Source organism: Chrysochloris asiatica, unplaced genomic scaffold (genome assembly GCF_000296735.1).
Source record: "Chrysochloris asiatica unplaced genomic scaffold, ChrAsi1.0 scaffold00125, whole genome shotgun sequence".
NCBI lineage: Eukaryota > Metazoa > Chordata > Mammalia > Afrosoricida > Chrysochloridae > Chrysochloris > Chrysochloris asiatica.
In genome coordinates this window covers 1,957,963-1,982,189 of record NW_006408643.1, presented here as the reverse complement: position 1 = coordinate 1,982,189, position 24,227 = coordinate 1,957,963, and the positions used below count along the sequence as shown (strand labels likewise).

The following is a 24,227-nucleotide window of genomic DNA, read 5'->3' as shown; positions in this document are numbered from 1 at the left end:
TTTTTCATTCTTTTTTTCTGGTTGTTCTTCTAGCATACTAGTATTGAGAGATTTATCTTCAAGCTCAGTAATTCAAGCTTCCCTTGCTTCATATCTACTCCTTTGCCATTTCAACGTGTTTTCCATTTCTGAGACCTTAGTATGAATCTTCTGGATATCTAATTGCTGGCTTAGTATTGTTTCAAATTTTGTATTTAGTCTGTTTATCATTGTAGTGTTTTCCTGAATTCTTCTAAGGTTTTTATTGTGTTCTCCTTACTTTTCTCAATCTTTCTATCAATCCTTTGAAGGTACCAAATGAACATTTTTCAAATTCATTTTCACTTAGTTCCATTATCTTTTCTTCTTCAGAAATGTCTTCTGGCTTTGCATCTTAGTCATTTGTTTGAGCTATTCTCTCTTGTTTTTTCAGTGTGAACTAAAAAATTGTCTGTTGTCTCCAGGGCATTGTGGGGTTGCCGTATTTGTAAAAACAAACAGTGCAGTTGTTGGACCCTAAGGGGAGAAGTCTCTGGGGGTCTCTTGCAATTCAAGGAGCTCATGAGGTGGTTGTGGAAGGGATGTAACAGCAGAGTTCCTGACCCTAGAGGGAGTTCCAATTGCCCTCAGTGATATCTATGTTCAGGGTGCTCAATCCAAAAGTAGTTCGAGGGAGGCCTTGATGGAGTTGGTGTGAGTGTCTGTTAGGACCACAGGGAAGCTGGGGGCAGGGTGACTGGTTAAATGCTGGTCTGGTGGCTCTGGGGTTTTGTAGGTCCGGAGCTGAGCACCCCTAAATCCAGGCACCAAAGTGGCACAGCCAGCCCCCACCTCACACTGGCCTACCTCCCAACCACATGGCTCCTAACTCCTAGAAATCAGGGTCTGCGCTGGGGATGGATGAGGGTGGGAGCTAGTCACACCTATGGTCAGTAAGAGGAGTGTGGATGTAAAGAAGAAATCACACCTTTCCTGTTGCCTACATGAGTCTGCTCTGCCAGGCCTCCCTTCACGCCTGAAGCTGCTCACAAGGTTGAGCCTCGTCTGGCAAGCCATTCATCAGTCAGTTTCCTCTCTCACCATCTCTGCTCAGCTTCTCCTCCCAACAAACACTCCATCCACCTGGCTAACCTTTATTCTGAAGTTCAGGGTGCCAGAAATTTCATCTGTGACTGTTTTGTTCATCTAGTCTCTCGTATCTTTGTTGTAGAGGTCCATGTAGTGCCTCTGCCTACTCTGCCATCTTGCCAGAAGTCTCTCATTTGGTTTCTTTTGAATCCATCTTCTGTGGGGCATTGATGGTGGTTCTAAGCAAGAAGGAAATCCTTGACAACTTCAATCTTTTCTCTGTTTATCATGATGTTATTAGTCCAGTTGTGAGGATTTTTGTTTTCTTTTTGTGGAAAGAGCCAAGACTACTGAAGGCTGTAGTCTTTGGTTTCAGTAGTAAATGCTTCAAGTTCTCTGAACTTTGAGTAAGCAAGGTTGTGGCATCTGCATATCACAGTTGTTAATGAATCTTCCTCCAATCCCAATGCCACATTCTTCTTCATATAATCCAGTTTTTCAGCACTCTTCTAGGTACTAGAAATGAAACTGAAAACAAACCAGACCTGGTCCCTCCCGTCTCCTAGGGAGCATAGAAAATGATGGTGACGCATTCTACTAAGGAAGTAGACAGGGTGATGTAGCTCTGAGAGGGTGAGGGTATAAGGGGGGCGGTTTTAGCTCCACAGGTGTCAGGGAGTTCTCTGTGGACGGATCAGCCCTCTTACCTCTTGGCGTTTCCTCACTTCCTCTCCTGCTGCTGGCTGTCTCTTCCTCTTTCTGTGGGGGCCTCCTGGCAGCGCTCCATTCCTGGCTACTGTTCTTGTTTCTCAACCCCTGCCCCTCCCTCATCATGCTAATGGTTCTCTTGTAATGACCTGTTTATGGGTCTGGCCTTGAGGACAGCTTGCTGCCTACTGCTCTGTCCTCAGCGTCTTGCTCAGAGCCTGTTACCCAGCAGGATCCCAACAAGAGCTTGTTGGATAAGCAAATGAGTGGAAGACATGATGTGTCTAGTGTGTGTATGTGTATGTGCTTGTGTGTGAGATTTGGGACTTCATGCATGGCTCCCTGGAGCAGGGACCTGGGGGTCCCACCCTCTAGGAGGTGTCTGCTACTGGTCTGACTTTGTTTTTCTGGAGTCCTGGTGTGGCGCTGTAGGGTAAGCATTGGACTGCTAACTACAAGGTTGGCAATTCCAACCCACCAGCTGCTCCTTGAAAATCCTACTATACAGGGTCGCTGTAAGTTGGAACTGACTCGATGGCACTTAACAATAATAGCCGGAGTAGAGGAAGGTCTCTGGGTAATGCAAATGGTTTACATTCAACTCCTGGTGTAGGATCAGCACTGGACTGTGAACCACAAGGTTGGCGGTTCAAATCCACCAGTTGCTCCTTGGAAATCCTATACAGGGTCGCTGTGAGCTAGAACAGACTCGACAGCACTTAACAACAACTTGGAGGTTGGTGGTTTGAACCCACCCAGTGGTGCTGTGGAAGGATGATCTGACAATCTGCTTTTAAAAAGATTCCAGCCAAGAAAATCCCGTGGAGCAGTTCTACCCTGTAACACTTGGGGGCACCAAGAATCAGAATCGACTTGATGGCAATGGGCCTTATAGGTGTAGGAGAGTTCCTGGGTTGAGCAGTTAAGCACTTCATTACTTCCCAGGTTGATGGTTCCAACTCACCCAGAAGTGCTTTGGAAGAAAGCCCTGGCCATTTGCTTTGGAAAGGTCACAACCATGAAAACCTTATGGTGCAGTTCCACTCTGCACATGTGGGGGTGCTGTGGGTCAGAATTAACTCAACGGCAATTTTTTTGTTGTTTTTACAGGGGAGTGTTTGGGGGGTGTGGTCCCACCCTCTGTGGGGTGGGTGCATAGGCCTGCCTGGCTCTTTTTCTTCTCTAGAGGTAGGGTTAGTGGGTGTACGATCTCAGTTTCTGCGGGGGGTGTTCCTTGAGTCTGATCTCTGCTTCCCTACAGTGGACCCACATGTTTGTCCTGATTGAGGACCAAGGCAACCAGGGCTACGAGCTGTTCTTTAAGACGCGGGAGCTGAAGAAGAAGTGGATGGAACAGTTCGAGATGGCCATGTGAGTCCTTCCCAGAGGACGCCAACACCTGGATGCAAGGGCTAGAAAGACGTTCTGTGCCCGCGTCCCCACTCTGCCCAGACCTTGGATTAGCCTCTTCCACTCTGAGCCTCAGTTTCCTCATCTGGGCAGGCTCAAGCCTCCAGATTCTCTGTAAACTGTAACTATTCTTTTTTCTCTTCCTTGAGGAGGGCTTCAGCTAATGATAAAGGAACCAGTTTGCAGCATAGAATTCAGTGACTTTTTAAGCACATTTGCTGTGTTGCTAAAAACCACTGAATTTGCCCCTACCTAGTCCCAAAGCATTCTCATTGCTCCCCAGGGAGACTCGGTACCCATTATTGATCATTCCCCATCCCCTCTCTTCCCTTTTTGTTGTTGGTGCTGGTTATGTGCATGGAGTTGGTTCCGACTCATAGTGACCCTGTTTGTACAGGGTTTCTGAGGCTGTAAGTCTTTATGGGAGCAGAAAGCCTCATCTTTCTCCCACAGAACTGCTGGTAGTTTCGAACTGCCGACCTTGAGATTAGCAACCTGATTCGTAACCACTACGCTACTCCTGACTCATGATAACCCCAGAGTATTTGTGCTCCCTGGCCCTAAAACACTGGGCTGCTAAGTAAGTGTGGTGGGTAGTTCAAACCTACCTGAGGCTCTGCAGGAGAAACATGAGGCTGTCTATTCCCATAGAGGAGCTCTGGTAGCGTAGTGGTTACGAATTGGGCTGCAAACCTTAACGTCAGCAGTTGAAAACTACCAGCTGCTCTGAGGGAGAAGGATGAGGCTTTCTGCTCCCGTAAATATTTATAGCCTTAGAAGCCCTGTACAGGGTCGCTATGGGTCGGAACCGACTCCATGGCACACAACAACAACAACAACAACAACAACAACTGCTATAGAGTTCTGGTGTGTCACTGTAGGTTAATGTACTAGACTGCAAAGCCATTTGAACTGCAAGGCTGGAGGTTCAAGGTCACCAGCTACTCCTCGTAAACCCTATACAGGGTCGCTATGGGTCGGATTCGACTCAACAGCACTTCACAACAACAACAACAACTCCCATAAGGATTTACAGTCTCGGAAACCCTATACAGAGTAGCTATGAGTTGGAATTGACTCAGTACTGGGTTAATCTTTACAGAAGCAGTTTGCCAGACCGTTCTTTCCCCAAGTTCTTGGGTGGGTTCGAACCATAAACCTTTAGACTATCAGCAGATCACAGACCACTTGCAGGCTCCTTCCTCCCCATCCCTGTCAACCCACTAGTCTGCTTTCTATGTCTACAAATGTTTGTAGCAGCGCCATTCACGTAGCCCCAAATAGAAAAAACCCACATGTCTATCGCTGGAAGAGTGGATCAACAAGATGGGTTTGTGCACACAGAAGGCTGTTACTCAGCCATAAATAAAGAGTCATGGGGGTAAGTGTTGAACAGCTAACCACAAGGTCAGCAGTTTGAACGTACCAGCCTCCCCACAGGATGAAGATGAGGTAGTTTGCTCCTGTAAGGATTTACAGTCTCAGAAACCCTAGGGAGAAAGAAGTTTGACCTTGTCTTGTAGGGTTGCTATGAGTTTGGAATCGACAGTGGATTTTGGGCTTGGTGGCTAAATGGCTAAGCACTTGACTACAAATAAAAAGGACGTTCTTTGGGAGAGAGCTCTGATGATCGGCTTCTATAAAGATTACAGCCAGAAGACCCCATGGGCCAGTTTTACGCTGTGGAATTGGTTCAGGGGCATCTGTAACAGCAAATAGTCATCAAGTCCTGGTCCTCTCTCCATTTATGTTCCCCCTCCAGCTCCAACATCTACCCTGAGAACGCCACCGCCAACGGGCATGACTTCCAGATGTTCTCCTTTGAGGAGACCACTTCCTGCTCGGCCTGTCAGATGTTGCTGAGGTAGGAGGGTGGGGATGGGCCTGGGTCTTGGGCTTGGTCAGTCCTTCCCCTCTGCAGTGCCTCCCCCATCAGGAAGTCTCCTGAGTGGGGAGGTGTGAGACCTATTTTGATCCTCAGTTTCTATATCTCTCTTCTGTTCTAGAGAGAGCCCAAAGGACCCCTCATACTGGGGGTGGTTGGTCATGTTAGTTAGAACCACTGACTCCCTTACTTCCTTTTCCCCCACATTGCAGAGGAACCTTCTACCAGGGGTATCGTTGCCATCGGTGCCGGGCACCTGCACACAAGGAGTGTTTGGGGAGGGTCCATCCGTGTGGTCGACATGGGCAAGGTACTATTGGGAAAAAATTCTGGCTCTCCATGGGGTTCTCATTGGAAGAGAAGGTGGGGGGTCGGCTTGTTCTCCATGGGTTTCCCATAAGGATAGAAGGTAGGAGGTGGGCTTGTTCTCCATGAGGTTCCCATGAGGACAGAAGGTGGGAAATGGGCTGGTTCCCTATGGGGTTCCCTCTGGGGGAGAAGGTGGGAAGTGGGCTTGTCACTCTGTGGGCTTCCCATTTAAGTGAGCTTTTTCTTCCCGTAGATTTTTCAGGGACCACAAAGAAGGTAAGGTCTTCTTTCTATTCATGCTTCGTTTTGTTTATGTAAAACCGTGGGAGGCAATGAGGGGAGGGCCCAGGAGATCCCAGCATTGGGCATGGCCCCTTGTTGGGTGTGCAGATAGGAGCTGGGCATGAATCCTCATGCCTGCTTTCTTAGTGTCTCTCTTTCTGTAGGATAAGCTTCACCGAAGGGCCCAGGACAAAAAGAGAAATGATCTGGGTGAGTCAGTAGGGAACGCTGTGTGGGGCAGGAAGGAACTGGTGTCTGCCCCAAGAATGCCCAGCCAGCAACCAAAGCTGTTACTGTCGATTCTGACTCATGTTCACCTCATGTATTTCAGAATAGAACTCCATAGAGTTTCTTACAATTCTTATTTTACTTCTGATTGTGACTTGAGTGAGGGTTTACAGAGCAATTGGTTTTCCATTCAACAAGCCATATGCATTTAAAAAAAATAGTTTTATTGTGAATTATGTGATAGTGTACATGGGTATATAGGAGAACATTAGTTTTATATTCATCCTATCGTATATTGTTTCATTGCCATCGTTACAATCCCCTCCACGAATCACCAATCAACGAAAGGGTACATTCTACAAGCCTGCTCCCCTCACCTCCCCCCCGCCGGTCGTCAGCACACAGGCCCTCTCCCTCCCTGGGTCCCGAGTTCCCAGCTGCTCCATCTCTCCATGTCATCATCTCTGCCTCCATCTCGGGGGTCACTTCTTCTCTGGGTAGGGTCCTGCTCTCTGCTCTTCTCCATTCATGGTTTCCGGGACCTCTGCTCTTAGCCTGCAAAGTTAATTACTCCCCTCCTTGCCACAAAATGTCTACTTTTACATTTACAACCTTCACAATCAGTCCTGGTAACAATTATTCACTATTGTAGCACAAGAGACCTATCTGCATTTCCTTTCATCAGCCCCGCCTAGACAGACTGGATAGTACTCAGTGGAGATTCCACCTTCTTCCACGGCCTCTGGCTCTAGGTTCCCTCTTGAAAGCTTGTAAACCAGTCACTTCTTGCCTTTGTAGCCCTCCCACCCCCATTTTGGATAGCCAATGTCCAAGTTGCCCATCCTTGTCCACTCTGTGTATGGAGGGCGTGGGAATGATCCTTGCTGTAAAGATTTGTTCCCTCTTTTGAGTTGCTGCATCCATAGGTGTAGGTCAAGTGCATTAAATCAAACCATATGCATTTTGTTTCATGATGTTGATTGTAATCCCCTCAGAATCTTGGCCCTTCCCGCCTTTTGAGGTTTGTCCCAGAGCAAATGGTGCTTTTTTGATTTCCTAGGATTGACTTTATTTTTGTCACTGAGAATATACAGTGCAGAACAGACAGCAAGTCAACCATTTCCCCATGTACAGCTCAGTGACACTGATGACTTTTTTTCAGTGGTGTAACCACTCTCAACGTCCTTTCTGAATTCTTCCTCCCCCATGAATGTGAATTCATAGTCCCCTAAGGTTCCCATTTACGGAGCTCTGTTAGCGTAGTGGTTACGAATCGGGCTGTGAACCACAAGGTCAGAAGTTCGAAACTACCAGCTGTTCCACAGGAGAAAGATGAGGCTTTCTGCTCCTGTAAAGATTTACAGCCTAGGAAACCTTATACAGGGTCGCTGTGAGTCAGAACTGACTTCATGCACATAACAACAACAACAAGGTGCCCATCTAAGCTTCTGAGTTTCTGTTGTCAATTTGATCTTATGTAGATAATTCTTGAATGAGAACAATTATGAAGGTAGACGTGCTTTATATTAAGTGAAACTATTGTTTGGTTACAGAAGATTTCAGGGATATTGTTGGGTTTTGGTTTAAAGATTATGTCAAGGAAATCTTTTCAGGGGTTCATTCAGCCTCCAGGTCTCCACAGAAACCTGGATTCCATAAGAATTTCACATTCTGTTCCGCATTTCCCCTGCTTGGTCTCATGGCAAAGGAGGCAATTGTACCAGAAGGCAATTAGCCACACTCCAGCAGTTCGAAACTACCAGCTGTTCCGCGGGAGAAAGATGAGGCGTTCTCCTCCCGTAAAGATTTACAGCCTCGGAAACCCTGTACAGGGTCGCTATGGGTCGCAATCGACTCGACGGCACTTAACAACAACAACAACAACATAGGGTTTTCAGTGGTGGCATTTTTGGAAGTAGGTGTTTTCTGGGGTGCCTCTGGGTGGATTCTAACCTGTTCTGTTGGTACCTTTTGGTTAGCAGCTGAGTATTAACCATTTTCACCATTCAGGAACTAGACCCAGGGGATCTCCATAATCATGTTGTGGTGTTGTTAGGTGCCATTGAGTAGGTTCCATGTACAACAGGAGCATTGCCCGGTTCTGCACCACCCTCACCGTTATTTGTATACCTGAGCCCATTGTTGCAGCAAGCGTTTCAATGCATCTCTTTGGGGTCTTCCTCTTTTTCTCTGTGTCCTTCTCCAGAAACTGGTCCTGTTAACATGTTCCAAGTACGTGAGATGCAATCTCACCATCCTGGTTGCTAAGGATTAGCACTCACATCCCATCCACTGCCACCCACCCACAGCCACTGAATGGATTCCTGCTCATAGTGACCCTCTAGCGGGTTTCTGAGACATTTTTATGTGGGCAGACAGCTGCATCTTTCTCCATTGGAGCAGCTGGTGTGTTTGAACTATTAGCCTTTCAGTTAGCAGTCCACTGCTTATCCAACAATGCCACACCACAACATTACCCTGGTGGCTGTGTGCCGTGGAGTCGGTTCCGAATCTTGCAGTTTGCAGTGATTCGTAACCACTATGCTACCAGAGCTCCTTACTGCATTACCTTAGATGATGTATATATCCAATGAGATGGATTGGCACAGTGGCAGCAGAAACGGATTTAAGCTTAATAACGATTGTGAGGTTGGTGCAGGACTGCGTGATATTTCATTCTGCTGTGCATAAGGTTACTCAGAGTTGGAAATGACTTGATGGCACCGAGCAACAGAAACAACATATTTATGTTATATATGTACATGAATATATGTGCACAAGTACACACGTGTAAACATATATATGTTGTTATTAGGTGCTGTTGAGTCAGTTCCAACTCATAGTGACCCTATGCACAACGGACTGATCGAAACACCGCCGGTCTAGCACCACACTCACAGTTGTTGTTATATTTGTGCCCATTGTTGCTGTCCCTGTGTCATTGCTTCTTCTTGGGGGGCTTCCCTCCTTCTGCTGACCCTTCACTTTACCAAGCATGATGACCTTCTCCAGGGCTGGTCCCTCCTGAAATGTCCAAAATCTGAGAGGTGAAGTCTCGCCATCTGGCTTCTACAAATATATATACATACAAGAAATCTGCATTCAGGGCCTTGTTGTAGGCAAGGCCTTCTCTCTTTGTCAGCTCTGAAGAAAGGTCTTAATTCTTGGCTTCTTGGAGACCTTCATGTGGTCTGGCATCTGTCTTTCCCCCGCTCTGCTGGCTCCATTGTCCTCATCTGCTGTTGTTTATATCTCAAAGATGATTGGCTGAAAGCACATCCTACACCGATATGGCCTCTTTAACGTGACAAAGAAATCCATTTCCAAATGGGATTGTGAACATCAGGTATAGGGATTATGCTTTAATTGCTAATGGGTATGCACTGGAATGGGGTCTCTGGACCATGGCATAGACGTATGCTCAGCTTTAGTAGACAGTACCAACAGTTCTCCAGAACAGATCCCCACCAGCATGTAGGAGACTTCCAGTTGCTCCACATCCCCACCAACACTTGATATTGTCAGACTCACATTTTAGCCACTCGGGGAAGAGGGTGTTGGTGGGGGTGAGATTCAGGTTTTGGAGTCCTTAACTACCACACTCTGCCACCATCTTTCATGCCCCAGGCCTGCCCAAGATGGAGGTTTGTCAGGAGTACTATGGACTTCCTCCACCGCCCGGAGCCTTTGGACATTTTCTACGGCTCAACTCTGGAGACATCGTGGAGCTCACCAAGGCTGAGGCAGAACAGAACTGGTGGGAGGTACAGGCAGGGACCATGGTGTGATGGGTGGGACCCAGGTGTGGGGTCATGGAATGATGGGTGGGACCCAAGTGTGGGAATGTAGGGTGATGGGGCAGGATTCAGTTGTGGGGCTCTGGGGTGGATAGAGGAGATTCAGATGTGGGGGTATGGGGGTGATGGGGTGGGACCAGGTGTGAGGCCAGGGGTTGATGGGACAAGGTTCAGGTGTGGGGCCCTGGGATGGGTAGTGTTGGGGTGGGATCCAAGTATGGGGCAGGCATGGGACTCTGGGATGGGTAGAGTGTTGGGGTGATGGGGCAGGACTCAGGTGCGGAGCCTTGGGATGGATTGAGTGATGGGGTGGGGCCCAGGTGTGAGGCATTGGGGACAGGTGGCCTTGGGAAGTAGGGTCATGACCCCAAAGGCGGGTTCTGTGGAAATGGAAGTTGGGGAGAGGTAACGTAGGATTTCTGAGTCTAGCCTGGGCCTTCTGAACTGGCTGGCTTCTCCGAAAGGGAAATTGGTTGGCACCTCTCTGGGTTGTTCAGACTGTAGACGGATGGATGGACACAGACATGCACACTCACAGATGCACACACATATCACAGAAACATGTATACATACATGCATACAAGCACATAGCATATACACACATACACACAGGTGTGTATACCCCCCAAATGCACACTCACACACAAGAAACACGTATAAACACACAAACATACATATGGGCACACATGTAGCATGTGCATACACGCACACACATGTATATGTGCACACATGGATGAATGCATACACACATAAATAAATACCAACCTATGCACACACACGTATAAACACACATGCATGTGCACATACCACCACCACAGTTGCACACACATGTGTGCACACACGCACACACATATGCACACACACACATGCAAAAACATGTTCACATAAAGAACACACAGCACACAAGTACATACACATGCACCTGCACAATAAAGACACAAACATATGCATGCACACCCATAGAGGTACACACACAATGCAGCACACACAAACACACACATGCAAACACGTGTACTTGCATGCATACGCACATGGTCATCTGCACATGTGGATGCCTGTAACCTCTCAGTCCCTGTTTTCTCTCCTGGGTTTTTAGGGCAGGAATACTTCCACCAATGAAGTTGGCTGGTTTCCCTGTAACAGGGTCAAGCCCTACGTCCATGTGAGTGTCTCAGGTTTGGAGGGAGCGAGGGCAGGGGCTCAGACAGGGTTCTGGGGTGCAGGCTGCCTTGGAAGACAGCCCTGGATGTGGGGAGGGGCTTACCATCTTGGCTGGTCATCCCCACTTCCCTGCCAGCAGCCTACACTGGAGCCACCCTGGGGTCCATGATTAGTCATTTCCTCAGTGCTTGCTCCTGGCACCCTCTCCCTTCTCTGTGAACCTTTTCACTTGACCCCTCACTCTGCTTGTCTTTCTGTCCACCTTCCAGCATGTCTCAGTTCCATGTTCTTTCTCCCATGGCCTTAGCACTGGATGGGTCCTCTCTCCTTCATCATTCAATAGCTAGTTCAGTTCCAGATGCCTTCCTTCCCCTTGGAAGCTTCCCTTAATCTCCTGGTGACAGGTTCCAGATCATACCTCACACATCCAGTCAGCAAATATTGACTGAGCAGCTTCCCCAGGTTGAATGGAGTCTCTGGGTGGTGCAAACAGTTAGGCACTTGGCTATTAATGGAAAGGTTAACAGTTTGAACCCAACTAGAGGTACTTAGCTGTGAATTCCTGGTGTGGGACTGTAGGGTCAGCCCTGGACTTTGAACCACAAAGTCGGCAGTTCAAACCCACCAGCTGCTCCTCGGAAACCCTATGCAGGGCCACTATGAGTTGGAAATGACTTGACAACACTTAGCAACCACAATAGAGGCACCTCAGAAGAAAGACCTGATGATCTACTTTGGAAAAGATTGTTGTTGTTGTTGTTAGGTGCCGTTGAGTAGGTTCCAACTCATAGAGACCCTGTATAGGATTTCCAAGGAGTGGCTGGTGAGCTTGAACCAACGACCTTGTAATGCCATACCAGGACTCCTCTTCACATATGGGGCTACCTTGAGTTGGCACACACTGACTCAATGGCAGCACGTTTGGGGTTTTTTGACTTTGTACTAGGCTAGTGTCTCCCACTGCATTTTAGGACTGTACCCCCAGTAAATAGCACAGTGTCTGCTACATGGTAGGATTCACTAAATGCTAGTGGAGTGGATGAATGAACGAGTGAGTGAATGAATGAATCGTTGTTGGTCTAGACCATGGCACATGGCTGTTGTTGTTAAGTTCCAACTCAAAGTGACCCAGTATAGGGTTTCTGAGGAGCGGTTGGTGAGTTTGAACCACTAACCTTATGGTTCACAGTCCCGTGCTTATCCTATAACACCACATTAGGAGTCCATGGCACGTGCTGGTGGATGAATGAATGAATAGCTGTTGATCTAGCCCATGGCACGTGGTAGGCACTCAGTAAATGCTAGTAGATGAATGAATGAATGATTTCTCTGCCACGCTGTATCTTTGCCTTGAGTCTGGGTCTCTATCTGTCTCCTACAGGGACCTCCTCAGGACCTGTCCGTTCATGTCTGGTGAGTAGAATGAAGCCCTTCTCTTTATTCAACTTGGGGGCCCTCTGGGGTGGGGACCCAGGCTGGGCATGGGAGGGGCCTCCAGGTTATGTGCTGGGTCTATCCCTGGATTGGGTGGGCTGGGGGCAGACGGGAAAGGTTTCGGACTTGGGTAATTATGGTCTCTGGTGAAAATGGTTGCGATGATGATGATGGTGATGATGATGAAGGTGATGATGGGAACGGCAGCCCTGTTTTTGAGCACTTATTGCAGATAGGAGTTGTGGTGTGACACTGTATATCAGCACTGGATGGCTAACCACAAGGTTGGCATTTCAAACCCACCAGCTGTTCCTTGGAAGCCCTATTCAGGGTTGTGATGAGTCAGAACCGATTCCATGGTAACAACAGCATTGTTATGACCACATTCCACCAGTTCTCAAATGCCTGTTTTCTTCTTTACATTGTAACATCTCTGACACTGAGATGGTCTTGCAACCAATGAAATCTCAGCCATCTACTCACTGTTATGGGTAGATGCTTTTCTCTGCAGTTCTTTGTTACGGGGTGCTGCTGAATCGATTCGGACTCATAGCGATCCCACAGGACAGAGTAGAGCTGCCCTATAGGGTTCCCCAGGCTGTAATCTTTCTGGGAGCACGTTACCAGATGCTGACTGGGCTTGCTGTTGGCTGGCAGTCCAGTGCTTAGCTATTGTGCCTACAGGGGTCATTTGAACTTTTTTCTTGTTTTTGTCAAGTGCCATAGAGTCAGTTTTGACCCATAGAGACCCTGTATAGGGCTGTTGAGGAGCGGGCTGGTGAACTTGAACTGCCAACCTTGTGGTTCAAACCGACTTTGCAGTCCACAACATCACACCAAGGACTCCTGTATCTTTCTTAGTGACATGTAAAATTTTATAATCATTGGCTTCCTATACTGGATGCAACATTGTATTTTTATTATTATTTGTTAACTTTTTATTGTCAATTGAGTGAAGGTCAATACAATGAATAAGTTTTCCACTCAACAACCCTTACACCTTTTATTTCATGTCACCGATTGCAGTACCAGTAATGTAACAACATCACTTATCCGGGTGGTATTATTTTTCTGATCGTGTAGGTCTCTGGGTGGCACAAATGGTTTGCACTTGCCTATAAAGATAAAGCTCTGGTAGCGTAGTGGTTATGAATTGGGCTGCAAACCACAAGGTCAACAGTTCGAAACTTCCAGCTGTTCCGCGGGAGAAAGATGAGGCTTTCTGCTCCTGTAAAGATTTACAGCTTCGGAAACCCTGTACAGGGTCACTATGAGTCGGAACCGACTCCACTGCACATAACAACAACAGCATCTAATCTAAAGGTTGGTGATTCGAAGCCACTCAGCAGTACTGACCTGGAGATCTATTTTCATAAAGACCGTGTGGGTCACAGTTCTACTTTGTAACATGTGGGATCACCATGAATTGGAATTGACTAAAGGGCAATTTTAAAAATAATTGTACTTTAATGAGCACATTGAATGCAGATAATAACCCTTTAAATAGAAGCTATTATTTGTGCAGTTTTGCAGACGAGGAAACAGACCAAGTGATGTAGTAATAGAGACAATGAACTGTAGCCAATGCAACGCAGTGAAGAAGTGACGGACATGGGAGATGGGGATTAACTCATGTCTCTTTGAATCCAAAGTCTGTGTTTACAATTACTACAGGCATAGTGATACTCCCATGTTGGTGAATACTATCCATGCTTTAATGGCATTCTTACCAGTTGTCAAAAATGTCCCTCTGTGGTAAACATTCTTATCTTCTTCCATTCAGAGGAAGAAATTGGAGTTTGGAGTGGAAAAATCAGTTCTTAAGATCACAGAGCCAGGATTCAAACCATGGTTTCTTTTTTCTTTTGATTTTTCATAATTGTGCTCAAGCATACATAATGAAACATTTACCAATTCAACAATTTTTCCATGTATGGATTACATTTTTCATGCCATGCAATCATTAACCCTACTAGTTTCTAAAAATTTCCATAAACCGTGGACTAAAGCTGGGCTTGCTAAGATGTAAGGATCCCTGGTGGTGCCATGGGTTAAGCGCTGGACTGCTAACAGAAAGGTCAGTGGTTCAAACCCACCAGCCACTCTGTGGGAGGAGCCATCTGTTCCCGGAAAGGTTTGCAGTCCCAGAAAACCTATGGAGGAGTTCTGTTTTGTCCTGTACGGTCACTGTGAATAGGAATAGACTCAATGTCAGTGACTCCATCCAATGGCAGGGTTTGGATTTTTGGTTTTGCCAAGATGTGCTCCCTTGAGTTGGGCTAGTGTAAGGAGAGGGAAGGATTCATATTTGGCACAGCATTTAAAGTGATGCCCTCAGGACAAATGGTATTTGAATGTAATATTTTAAGCAATCAAAAGCGAGGACTCCTCCCAAAATCCTTCATGAACAAAATGTCAAGATTGAAGATAAGGACAGAACCCACAGGGTTAGGAAGATGGGGAGACGGGTAAGATGAGTTGGGAAAATGTGGAGACAGATTCCATCTTCATATAGAATGTGGGCATTTTGTTTGTCATAGACTTTTTTTTTGCATTTCTTTTTTAAACTCAGTGAAATTCACCCACAATAATATAAAACATTTTAAAGTATACAATTCAGAGGCACTTGTTGTTTTTGTTAAGTGCTGTGGAGTCGAGTCGGTTCGTACCCATAGTGATCCTGTATAGGGTTTCCATGGAACAGCTGGTGAGCTTGAACTACCAACCTTGCAGTTCAAACAGCTTTGCAGTCTGTCGCATTAACCCACAGCGCCACACCAGGACTCCTCAGAGACACTTAGTATATTCATAATAGTGTGAAGCCATTACTATTATCTAGTTCTAGAATATTCTTACTGCCCCCAAAGTAGGCACCGTTCCAGTAAGAAGTCATCCTTTCCCTCCTCCTGCCAATCTTTTGTTTTATTGTTATGTGCCATGGAGTCGATTCCAACTCATAGTGACCCTGTGCAGGGTTTCCGAGGCTGTCAATCATTACGGGAGCAGAAAGCCTCATCTTTCTCCCATGGAATGGCTTAACAAAAACAAGTGTCTCTCCCACGGAATAGTTTCGAACTGCCGACCTTGAGGTTCGCAGCCCGATTTGTAACCACTACGCTACCAGAGCTCCTTCTGCCAATCTGTAGGCAACCAGTAATCTACTTTCCGTCTCTGTGGATTTGCCTATTCTGGGCATTTCATATAAATAGACTCATACAATATGTAACCTTTGTCTTCTTTCATTTAAGCAAAACATTTCCAAGAATTCTCAGTATTGTATCATTAACTTGTATTAGTACATGTCATCTATAACTTGTATCTGTACTTTATTCCTTTTTATGACTTACTTTGCATTCACTTTGAATTTTTAAAACATTGTTTTGAATATTATTTATCTTACAATGGCAATGATAAGAACCAATGGGTGTTGGTGAGGTTTGGAGGCAACAATATCAAATGGGGTTAGCCACTGTGGAAAACTGTTCTGTGCTCCTCAAAGAGCTGAATAACGGATGATCATATGACCCAGACATCCCATCCCTAGGTCTACACACAGAAGTAAAGGCAGGGGTGCAAATGGAAATTTGTACCCCAATCTGCATGGCAGCACTTTCCACAACTACCAGAATGTGGAAACTACCAGAAAGTCCATCAACAGATGAAGAGATAAAGTGTGGTTCATGCATACAATAGAGTATTATTCATCCATAAAGAGAAACCAAGTCCTGAAGCATGCCACAATACAGGCAAACCTTGAAAACATCTTGCTGAGCGAAATAGTCACAAAAAGCCACATATTGTATGATCTGACTTAGATGAAATACGCAAATAAAAGGGGGGCTCAAAAATGCGTGGAAAAATAGAATAGAAAGAAAATGGTATTTTACCATGAACTTTTTGAACTCCCTGCATATATAGGAACCACAGATTATTAGTGGTTACCAGAGGTGGGAAGGAGGGGGCAGGAGAAGTTCTTTCTTAGGGAACATTGTTGTTGTTAGGTGCCATCGAGTCAGTACAGACTCATAGCGACCCTATGTACAACAGAACAAAACATTGCCTGGTCCTGAGCCAATCTCACAATTGTTGCCACGCTGGAGCCCGTTGATGCTGTCCCTTTGCCAATCCATCTTGCTGGGGGTCTTCTTCTTTTTCTCTGACCTTCCACCTTACCAAACATGATATCCTTCTCCAGCAACTGGTTCCTCCTGACAGTATGTCCGAAGCATGAGAGATGAAGTTTGGCTATCTTGGCCTCCAAGGAGCATTCTGGCTGCACTTCTTCCAACATAGATCTGTTGGTTCTATGGGCAGCCCATGGCATTTTCAATATTCTCCTCCAACACCATAACTAAGAAGCATCAATTCTTATTCCTTATTCACTGTCTTCCTTATTCACTGTTCAGCTTTCGCATGCATATGAGGTTATTGAAAATACCATGGCTTGGGTCAGGTGCACCTTAGTCCTCAAGCTGACATCTTTGCTACGGAACATTAAGTGTATGTTAATGGAAGGAGAATAATTTTGAAAATATTCATGAGAATAGGTAGACAGCTGAGAAAATGTGTTCATTGTCACTGGACTGTTAAGATTGGTGTATTTTCTCATGTGCATTCGCACATTAAGAAACCATTTGAAGAATACTAATTTTCTTGGTTGCTGAGGCTTTTTTTGGGGGTTCCTTCTTAGATCTTGTGTCTAAGTTGAGTGTCATTTTCCTTGCCCTAGTAAAGTGGAGGGTCAGAGAAAAAGAGGAAGACCCCCAGAGAGATGGATTGGCCAAATGGCAGCATCAACGGGCTCAAGCGTGGCAACAGTAGTGAGGTTGGCTCAGGATCGGGCAGTGTTTTGTTCTGCTGTGCAAAGGGTTGCTATGAGTTGGTATCAACTCAATGGCACCTACCAACAACAACAACAACAAGAAAGTATTATTCTGGTGACTACAGAGACGGGGATACAGTAGTCACTCAGTACATGCTCATTGAAACCATGGCCAAATTCCAGAAAGCTGAAAAACTCAACGCTCCCCTACAATATGTGCGTCAAATCTTGGGTGTGGTTTTCAGAAGTCTGACGGTCACTGTGTCTTACTCTGAGTTCCCTAGAGGAACAAAACCAGTGAGACGTACGTATAAGTACGTATAGAGAGATTTTCTCTAGAAAAATGCTCACACAATTGTGGGGGTTGGTGAGACCCAAATTTGTGGGTGAGGTGAAAGACTGGAGACCTGTACTGGCTCACGGAGCTGTGGGGTTGGGGACTACAAGTAACACAGGTCAGTTCTTAGGCCACATGTTTCTGTAGGTTTACAACCCTGAAAGTGTTGTTCAGGTGATGAGAAGAGCGCAGGATGGAGAGAGTAACCTTAGCCAGAAAAGGAAGCAGATTCCACTCCCACCACCAGGAAACTTTCCTTTAACTGGCTGCTCACATCAGACCTCATCTTGGAACGTGGTTCTATATTACATTATGGAAGCACAACTAGTCTAGTGCCTGCCAAATCACTGAGAATTATAGTCTAGCCCAGATGACACATAACATGAACCATCACACACTGCCTACTTCTCAATACAGGTCACTGCTTCCATAGGGTTTGTTTTGTTGTCTAGGGAATCCTGGGCCCCAACTTAAAAAAAAATGCCTGAGACTATAGAGGTCTCCTGATCAAAAGGGGGGAAAACACAGAGCAGAATTTCAAATTCTCACCTAACACAGACTTTCTGAAGTTACAGAAGCTGTATGAACCCCTGAAACTATTGCCCTGAGATCATCTTTAAACCTTAAGCCAAAAATTTCTCCTGGAGTTTTCTTGTTAAGTGCTATTGAGTCAGTTTTTACTCATAGCAACCCTATATTGGGACTTCAAGGAACAGCTAGTGGGTTTGAACTGCTGACCTTGAAGTGCTGATCCTATAGCTCCAAACCAGGACTCCAAAATCTTGGCAGGAGCAGAAAGCCTCATCTTTCTTTCTCAGAGTAGCTGGGGGGCTTGAACCAACAACCTTGTGGGTCCCAGTCTAGTGATTATCCTACAGAGCCACTGTGCTCCCAAGGATGAAGTCTTCTTAAAACCTAACAAATACTTTAACTAGTGAAGAATATCTATTTTGAACATTCTGCTCATTTAAGATTAATGAGTTGGAAATAACTCGACTGCACTTAACAACAAGAAGACCCACATATGGGATCAAACAGACAATAGCATCTCAAAAGATCAGATAGGAACTTTAAGGGGCAGTGAGTTTGTGTTAATGGGGGAGAAACAACTGAGGAAAAAGGTTAGAATGGTTTCACACTTGAAAAATGTAATCAGCATCATGAAAGTTTCCCTGTTGTTGTTGGTGGTTATGTGCTGTGGAGTTGGTTCTGACTCATAGCAACCCTGTACAGGGTTTCTGAGGCTGTAAATCTTTATGGGAGCAGAAAGTCTCAATCTTTCTCCCACGAAATGTCTGGCAGTTTTGAACCACGAACCTTAAGGTTAGCACGCAGATTCATAACTACTACGCTACCAGAGCTCCTTGTTAAATTGGCTTATGTTCTGTTATGTATATTCCCTACACCAATAACAGCAACAAAATGATTTAAAAAAAACACCCCAAACCCAAATCTGGGGTCCTGATGTGGCGCTGTAGGATAAGCACTGGTCCACAGTCAGTTTGAATTGCAAGGTTTGTGATTCCAGCTGCCCCTTGGAAGCCCTATACAGGGCCGCTATGGGTCAGAACTGACTCTATGACACTTAACATGAACAACAAGGGGTAAGGATTGTGCCAATGTCTCTTCTTGGTGTATCCTGGCAGGTATGCTGGGCCCATGGAGCGTGCCGAGGCTGAGAGCATCCTCACTAACCGTTCGGATGGGACCTTCTTGGTGCGACAGAGGGTGAAGGACGCCGCAGAATTTGCCATCAGCATTAAGTAACTTCTCCTTCCCTGACTACCTCCCCTTATGACTTGGGTCTTGGAGGTGCCTGGGAAGCAGAGAAGCTGAAGCATCCAGTTTCTCCTTTATAAGCATTTTACTATAATGACAGTCACCATTGGTTCAGTTCTTCTGGGTTGTGGGTACTTTTACCTTCATTATTTCTTTTAATTAGCCCAACGAATCCAAGAGAAAGAGTCTTAATTCCTACAGAGGCTAGTGGCATCCCTTAGCAAGGGTAGAAACAATTGAAACCTAAATCTCGCAGACCCTGGCTCTGTTTACAGTGTGAGGGTTCTCACTCCTGGCAAATCATTTCCTTGTGGGGTTTTTCAATTTTGTGTTGTGATCTAAAATGGGAGTCTTTACCTATGGGAATCTTATGCTACCTGTGTCTCCAGAGTGGTCTTGCATTTGTTTTTGTTGAGATTACCCAGTCTATTTTTTTTAGATTATTTTCATGGCTTTTTGGACTATACAAGTGGTTTAAATTCAAACCACAGCCCGCCTCAGCACAGGTCTGATGTTATGGATTCTCAAGAGTGATTTCCTCCATTTTGGTTTTGAGACAGACACATTTTCTGATGATCCCCTGTGTGTTGGTGGGTTGACTATTTCTAGCTCATCTCTTTTCCTGAAGGTGTGTGGTTCTTTAAGAATACATTTCTACAGGGTGTGGGCAGGTTTTTAGTGGTAACTCTGTATCATCTATAGCCCTGGAAACTCATCTCATGCTTTCCATGTGGCCATCAAGGCAAAATCTCCTTGGTTACCAAGATCAGCAAACCCCTTAAGGTCTGTCCGCACATCAGTTGATGTTGGCTGCTTGTTTTTTTTAAAGTTTCATCTTCAAGGTTTTTGGGTTTTTTTGGCCTATGGGGATTTCCCTTACTTTTTTTGAAAGCCCAGCCTTTCTAGGGGTTTTGTAGCAGAAGGGTATAGTTTTGATCCTTTAGTCCATAGTATTGGTGGGAGGCGATGATTCCTCTTAGGGTCTAGTCTCTGGTCTACCATACTGGTGGATGTGAAGATCTCTTCTTGTCTGTTGTAGAACAATGTTTTCTTTAGAAAACTGACTTCTTAACAACTCTGTGAGTCAGGGATACAGAAGATGAAATGAAGATGTGATAGTAGGTGTGGATCTGCAGACCTTGGGTTCCCTGTAGGAGTCTAGATAGTTTTCTCTAAGACTGTAGGTGTGGCCTGGGATTGAGACTTGGGAAGGGATGGGCCCAGGACCTCAGACTCAAAACCCCGTGACCACCTGGCCCTCTCTTTCTGGTTTTAGGTTTAACATCGAGGTCAAGCACATTAAAATCATGACGTCAGAAGGGCTGTTTCGGATCACAGAGAAGAAGGCTTTCCGGGGGCTTACGGTAAGGGGGTTACAGCAATCTCCCACCACACTTATCTCCCAGGTCCAGATAGGACCCTCCTTGGAGCCTTTTTCCCACATTCAGAGCAGTCCTCTGAGGGCACTATAGAACAATTGTTCTTGAACTCTTTTCTTGGGTGCCCAACCACAAGAGTAATAATAATGAGCGACAACAGTGAGCATTTACTAAGCTTTTACTGAGGGTCAGCATCTTATAAATAGGACTCACCTTACTCTTTGAGTTCCATTTCACAGATGGGGAAAACTGAGGTTTACCCCCAGATGGTGTCAAAGAATAGCAGATTCCGTATTCTGTTGGACTTCAAGTCTTAGCTCTGCCTGATCTAGCTAAGAACCATTCCGCTTAGAATTGAGATGCCTTTTGAGTGTTTTTGCTTGTTTGGTGCCATGTAATTTTAGGTCGCCTTTTTGACATTTGAAACCTTTGTTGCTGTTATTAGGTGCCGTTGGATCAGTCCTGACTTACAGTGACCCTATGCACAACAGAACGAAACACTGCCTGGTCCTGTGCCAACCTCACAATTGTTGTATTTGAGCCCATTGCTGCTGCTACCATTTCAATCCATCTTGTTGGGGTCGGTCGGGGGGAAGGGATCTTCTTTTTCACTGACTTTCCACTTTACCAACCATGATGCTCTTTTCCAGGGACTGGTCCCACTTGATAACATGAGAGACGAAGTCTCACCATCCTAGCTTCTACAGAACATTCTGGCTGTAATTCTCCCAAATACAGATTTGTTTATTCTTCTGGCAGTCCATGATACTTTTAATATTCTTCTCCAACACCATAACTTAAATGTATCAATTCTTCTGCCCCAGTCTTCAGACGGCCTACTTGAGTCTTCCTTAGTCATTTTCCAGCTTTCACATGCATATGAGGCTATTGGAAATACCATGACTTGGGTCAGACACACCTTGGCCCTCAAACTGACATCTTTACCCTTGATCACTTTAAAGAGGTCATGTGCAGCAGATTTGCCCAGTGCAATACGTTGTTTGATTTCTTGACAGTTGCTTCCATGAGTGTTGATTGTGGATCCAAGCGTAATGAAGTCTTTGACAATTTCAATCTTTTCTCCATTTATCATGATGCTATTTACTGGTCCACTTGTAAGGATTTTCGTTTTCTTTGCATTGAGGTGCAAGTCATACTGAAAGCTGTGGTTTTTGATCTTCATCAGTTAGTATTTTAAGTCCTCTCCCTTTTCAGCAAGCAAGTTTGTATCATCTGCATATCGCAGTTTGTTAATGAGCCTTCCTCCAAACCTCATGCCACTTTCTTCTTCTTCATATAATCCAACTTCTCAAATGATTTGCGCAGCATAGAAATTAAATAAGTATTGTCAAAGAATACAGCCATGAGGTACACCTTTCCTCATTTTAAACCATTTAGTGTTCCCTTGTTCTGTTCAAACAACTGCTTCTTGGCCTATGTGCAGGTTCCTCATTAGCACAATGAAATGTTCTGGAGTATTCATTCTCCACAATGTTATCCATAGATTGTCATGATTCACACAGTCACAAGCCTTTGCATAGTCGATAAAACACAAGTAAACATCCTTCAGGTATTCTCTGCTTTCAGCCAAAATCCATATGATGTCAGCAATGATATCTCTAGAACCACACCCTCTTCTGAATCCAGCTTCAGTTTTTGGCCATTCCCTGTTGTAACTGTTGAATTATTTTCAACAAAATTTTACTTGCAGGTAATATTAATGATATTGTCTAATGATTTCCACATTCCATAGGGTCACAATAGATCGGGCACAAACATACATGTCTTCCAATTAGTTGGCTAGGTAGCTATCCTCCAAATTTCTTTTTTTTTTTTTTTCCTCCAAATTTCTTAACATAGAGGAGTGAGTATTTCCAGTACTGTGTCACTTTGTTGAAAGATTTCAATTTGTAATCCATCAGTTCCTGGGACCTTGTTCTTTGCTCTTGCCTTCAGTGCACCTTGGACTTCTTGCTCCAATTCTATTGGCTCTTGATCATATGCTACCTCTTGAAATGGTTCAACATCGACCATTTCTTTATGGTACAGTGATTCTGTACCTCCATTTTTTAAAGATGTTTTCTGTATTAATCAATTTTTTTGCCCATCTGTTGTTGAGTGCTGCCAAGTTGGTTCCACTCACAGTGACCTGTACAGGGTTTTCAAGGCTGTTAAATCTTTGCGGGAGCAGAAAGTCTCATCTTTCAGTATTCCAAGTCGAGGTTTGCATTTTTTCTTATGTCTTTCACTTGAACACGTTTCAGCTGAACGTGTTCTTTCCTTTTTGTTTTCTAATTCCAGACCCTTGTACATTTTACTATAAAGCTTTTATCTTCTCGAGATGCCCTTTGAAATCTTCTGTTCAGCTCATTTGTGTCATCATTTCTTTTACTTGCTTTAGCATCTCTATGCTCAAGAGCAAGTTTCAGAGTCTCTTCTGACATCCATTTTGGTCTTTTATTCCTTCTCTGTCTTTTTTTTTAATGACCTTTTGCTTTCTTCCTGTATAATGTTCTTGATGATGTTGTTGTTAGGTACCATCGAGTTGGGACTCATAGTGATCCTATGCACAACAGAATGAAACACAGCCCGGTCCTGGGTCTTCCTTTTAGGCATATGGATATTATTCTATCACAGACAGCGTTATACTTCATGACAGATCTTGAAATGCTCTTTCTGACAATGAATGCAATGCCGTTGCTCTTGAATTTATTGGTCCCAGCATAGTAAACCATATGATTGATTCAAAATGGCAGTACAATTCCATTTCAACGTACTAACATGTAGCATATCGATCTTTATGTGTTCCATTCCATTTTTGATAGCTTCCAGTTATCCTAGATTCATACTTTATACATTCCATGTACCGATTATTAATGGATGTTTGCAGCTGCTTCTCCTCATTTTAAGTTGTGCTCCATCAGCAAATGAAGGTCTAGAAAGGTTTACTCCATTCACACCACCACGGTCAACTCTACTTTTAGGAGGCAACTCTTCCCTGTCGTAATATAAGTGCCTTCCAACCTGAGGGGCTCATCATCCGGCACAATATCTGACAGGCTTCTACTGCTATTCATAAAGTTATTAATGGCTAAACATTCAGGAGTAATCTCTCTCCCCTTCTTCCTAGTCTGTCGTAGTCTGGAAGCGCCACTGAAACCTGTCCACTGCTGGCATTTGAAATACCAGTGGCATAGCCTCCGGCATCACAGCAACACGCAAGCCACCACAGTACAACAAAGCGACATATAAGTGTGGTGGATTTTAAGTCTAAGTTCTAGGTTTCAGGCAAGAGAGACTCTGAGTATTACAAATGGTTAAGTGCCGGGCCACTAACTGTACATTGACTGCTTGAATCTGTGGAGAGATGTCTCAGAAGATGTCTTCTGAGTGGTCACGGCTGTGAAAACCCTGGGAGCAGAGTTCAAATCTGAAATACTTGGGGTCACCATGGGTTGGAATCAACTCCATGACTTATAGCTTTGTTTGGTTTAGCCTAAGGCAGGACATTTTACCTCTAGTCTGTGTGTTCACAAGGAGTCGAGTCCCCCAAAAGCAAATCTAGAATTTTCCACACTCCTGCATTTTTGGGGTGTGTGTGTGTCTTTTTTCACTTGATCTTCAAAGGGATCATTGACTCCCAATAGCA

At 45.0% G+C, this 24,227-nt stretch overlaps 1 protein-coding gene across 1 annotated transcript in view; it reads left to right on the top strand.

The window, feature by feature from the left end:
- Positions 1–24,227, top strand: part of VAV1 (vav 1 guanine nucleotide exchange factor) — a 101,171-nt gene that overhangs the window by 59,776 nt on the left and 17,168 nt on the right. The window contains exons 15-24 of the mRNA XM_006869009.1: positions 3,017–3,126; positions 4,928–5,029; positions 5,263–5,360; positions 5,613–5,635; positions 5,806–5,851; positions 9,497–9,633; positions 10,763–10,828; positions 12,209–12,240; positions 19,067–19,183; positions 20,476–20,563. Of these exons, the coding sequence (XP_006869071.1) occupies positions 3,017–3,126; positions 4,928–5,029; positions 5,263–5,360; positions 5,613–5,635; positions 5,806–5,851; positions 9,497–9,633; positions 10,763–10,828; positions 12,209–12,240; positions 19,067–19,183; positions 20,476–20,563 (819 nt within the window). The remainder of the gene's footprint in view (positions 1–3,016; positions 3,127–4,927; positions 5,030–5,262; positions 5,361–5,612; positions 5,636–5,805; positions 5,852–9,496; positions 9,634–10,762; positions 10,829–12,208; positions 12,241–19,066; positions 19,184–20,475; positions 20,564–24,227) is intronic.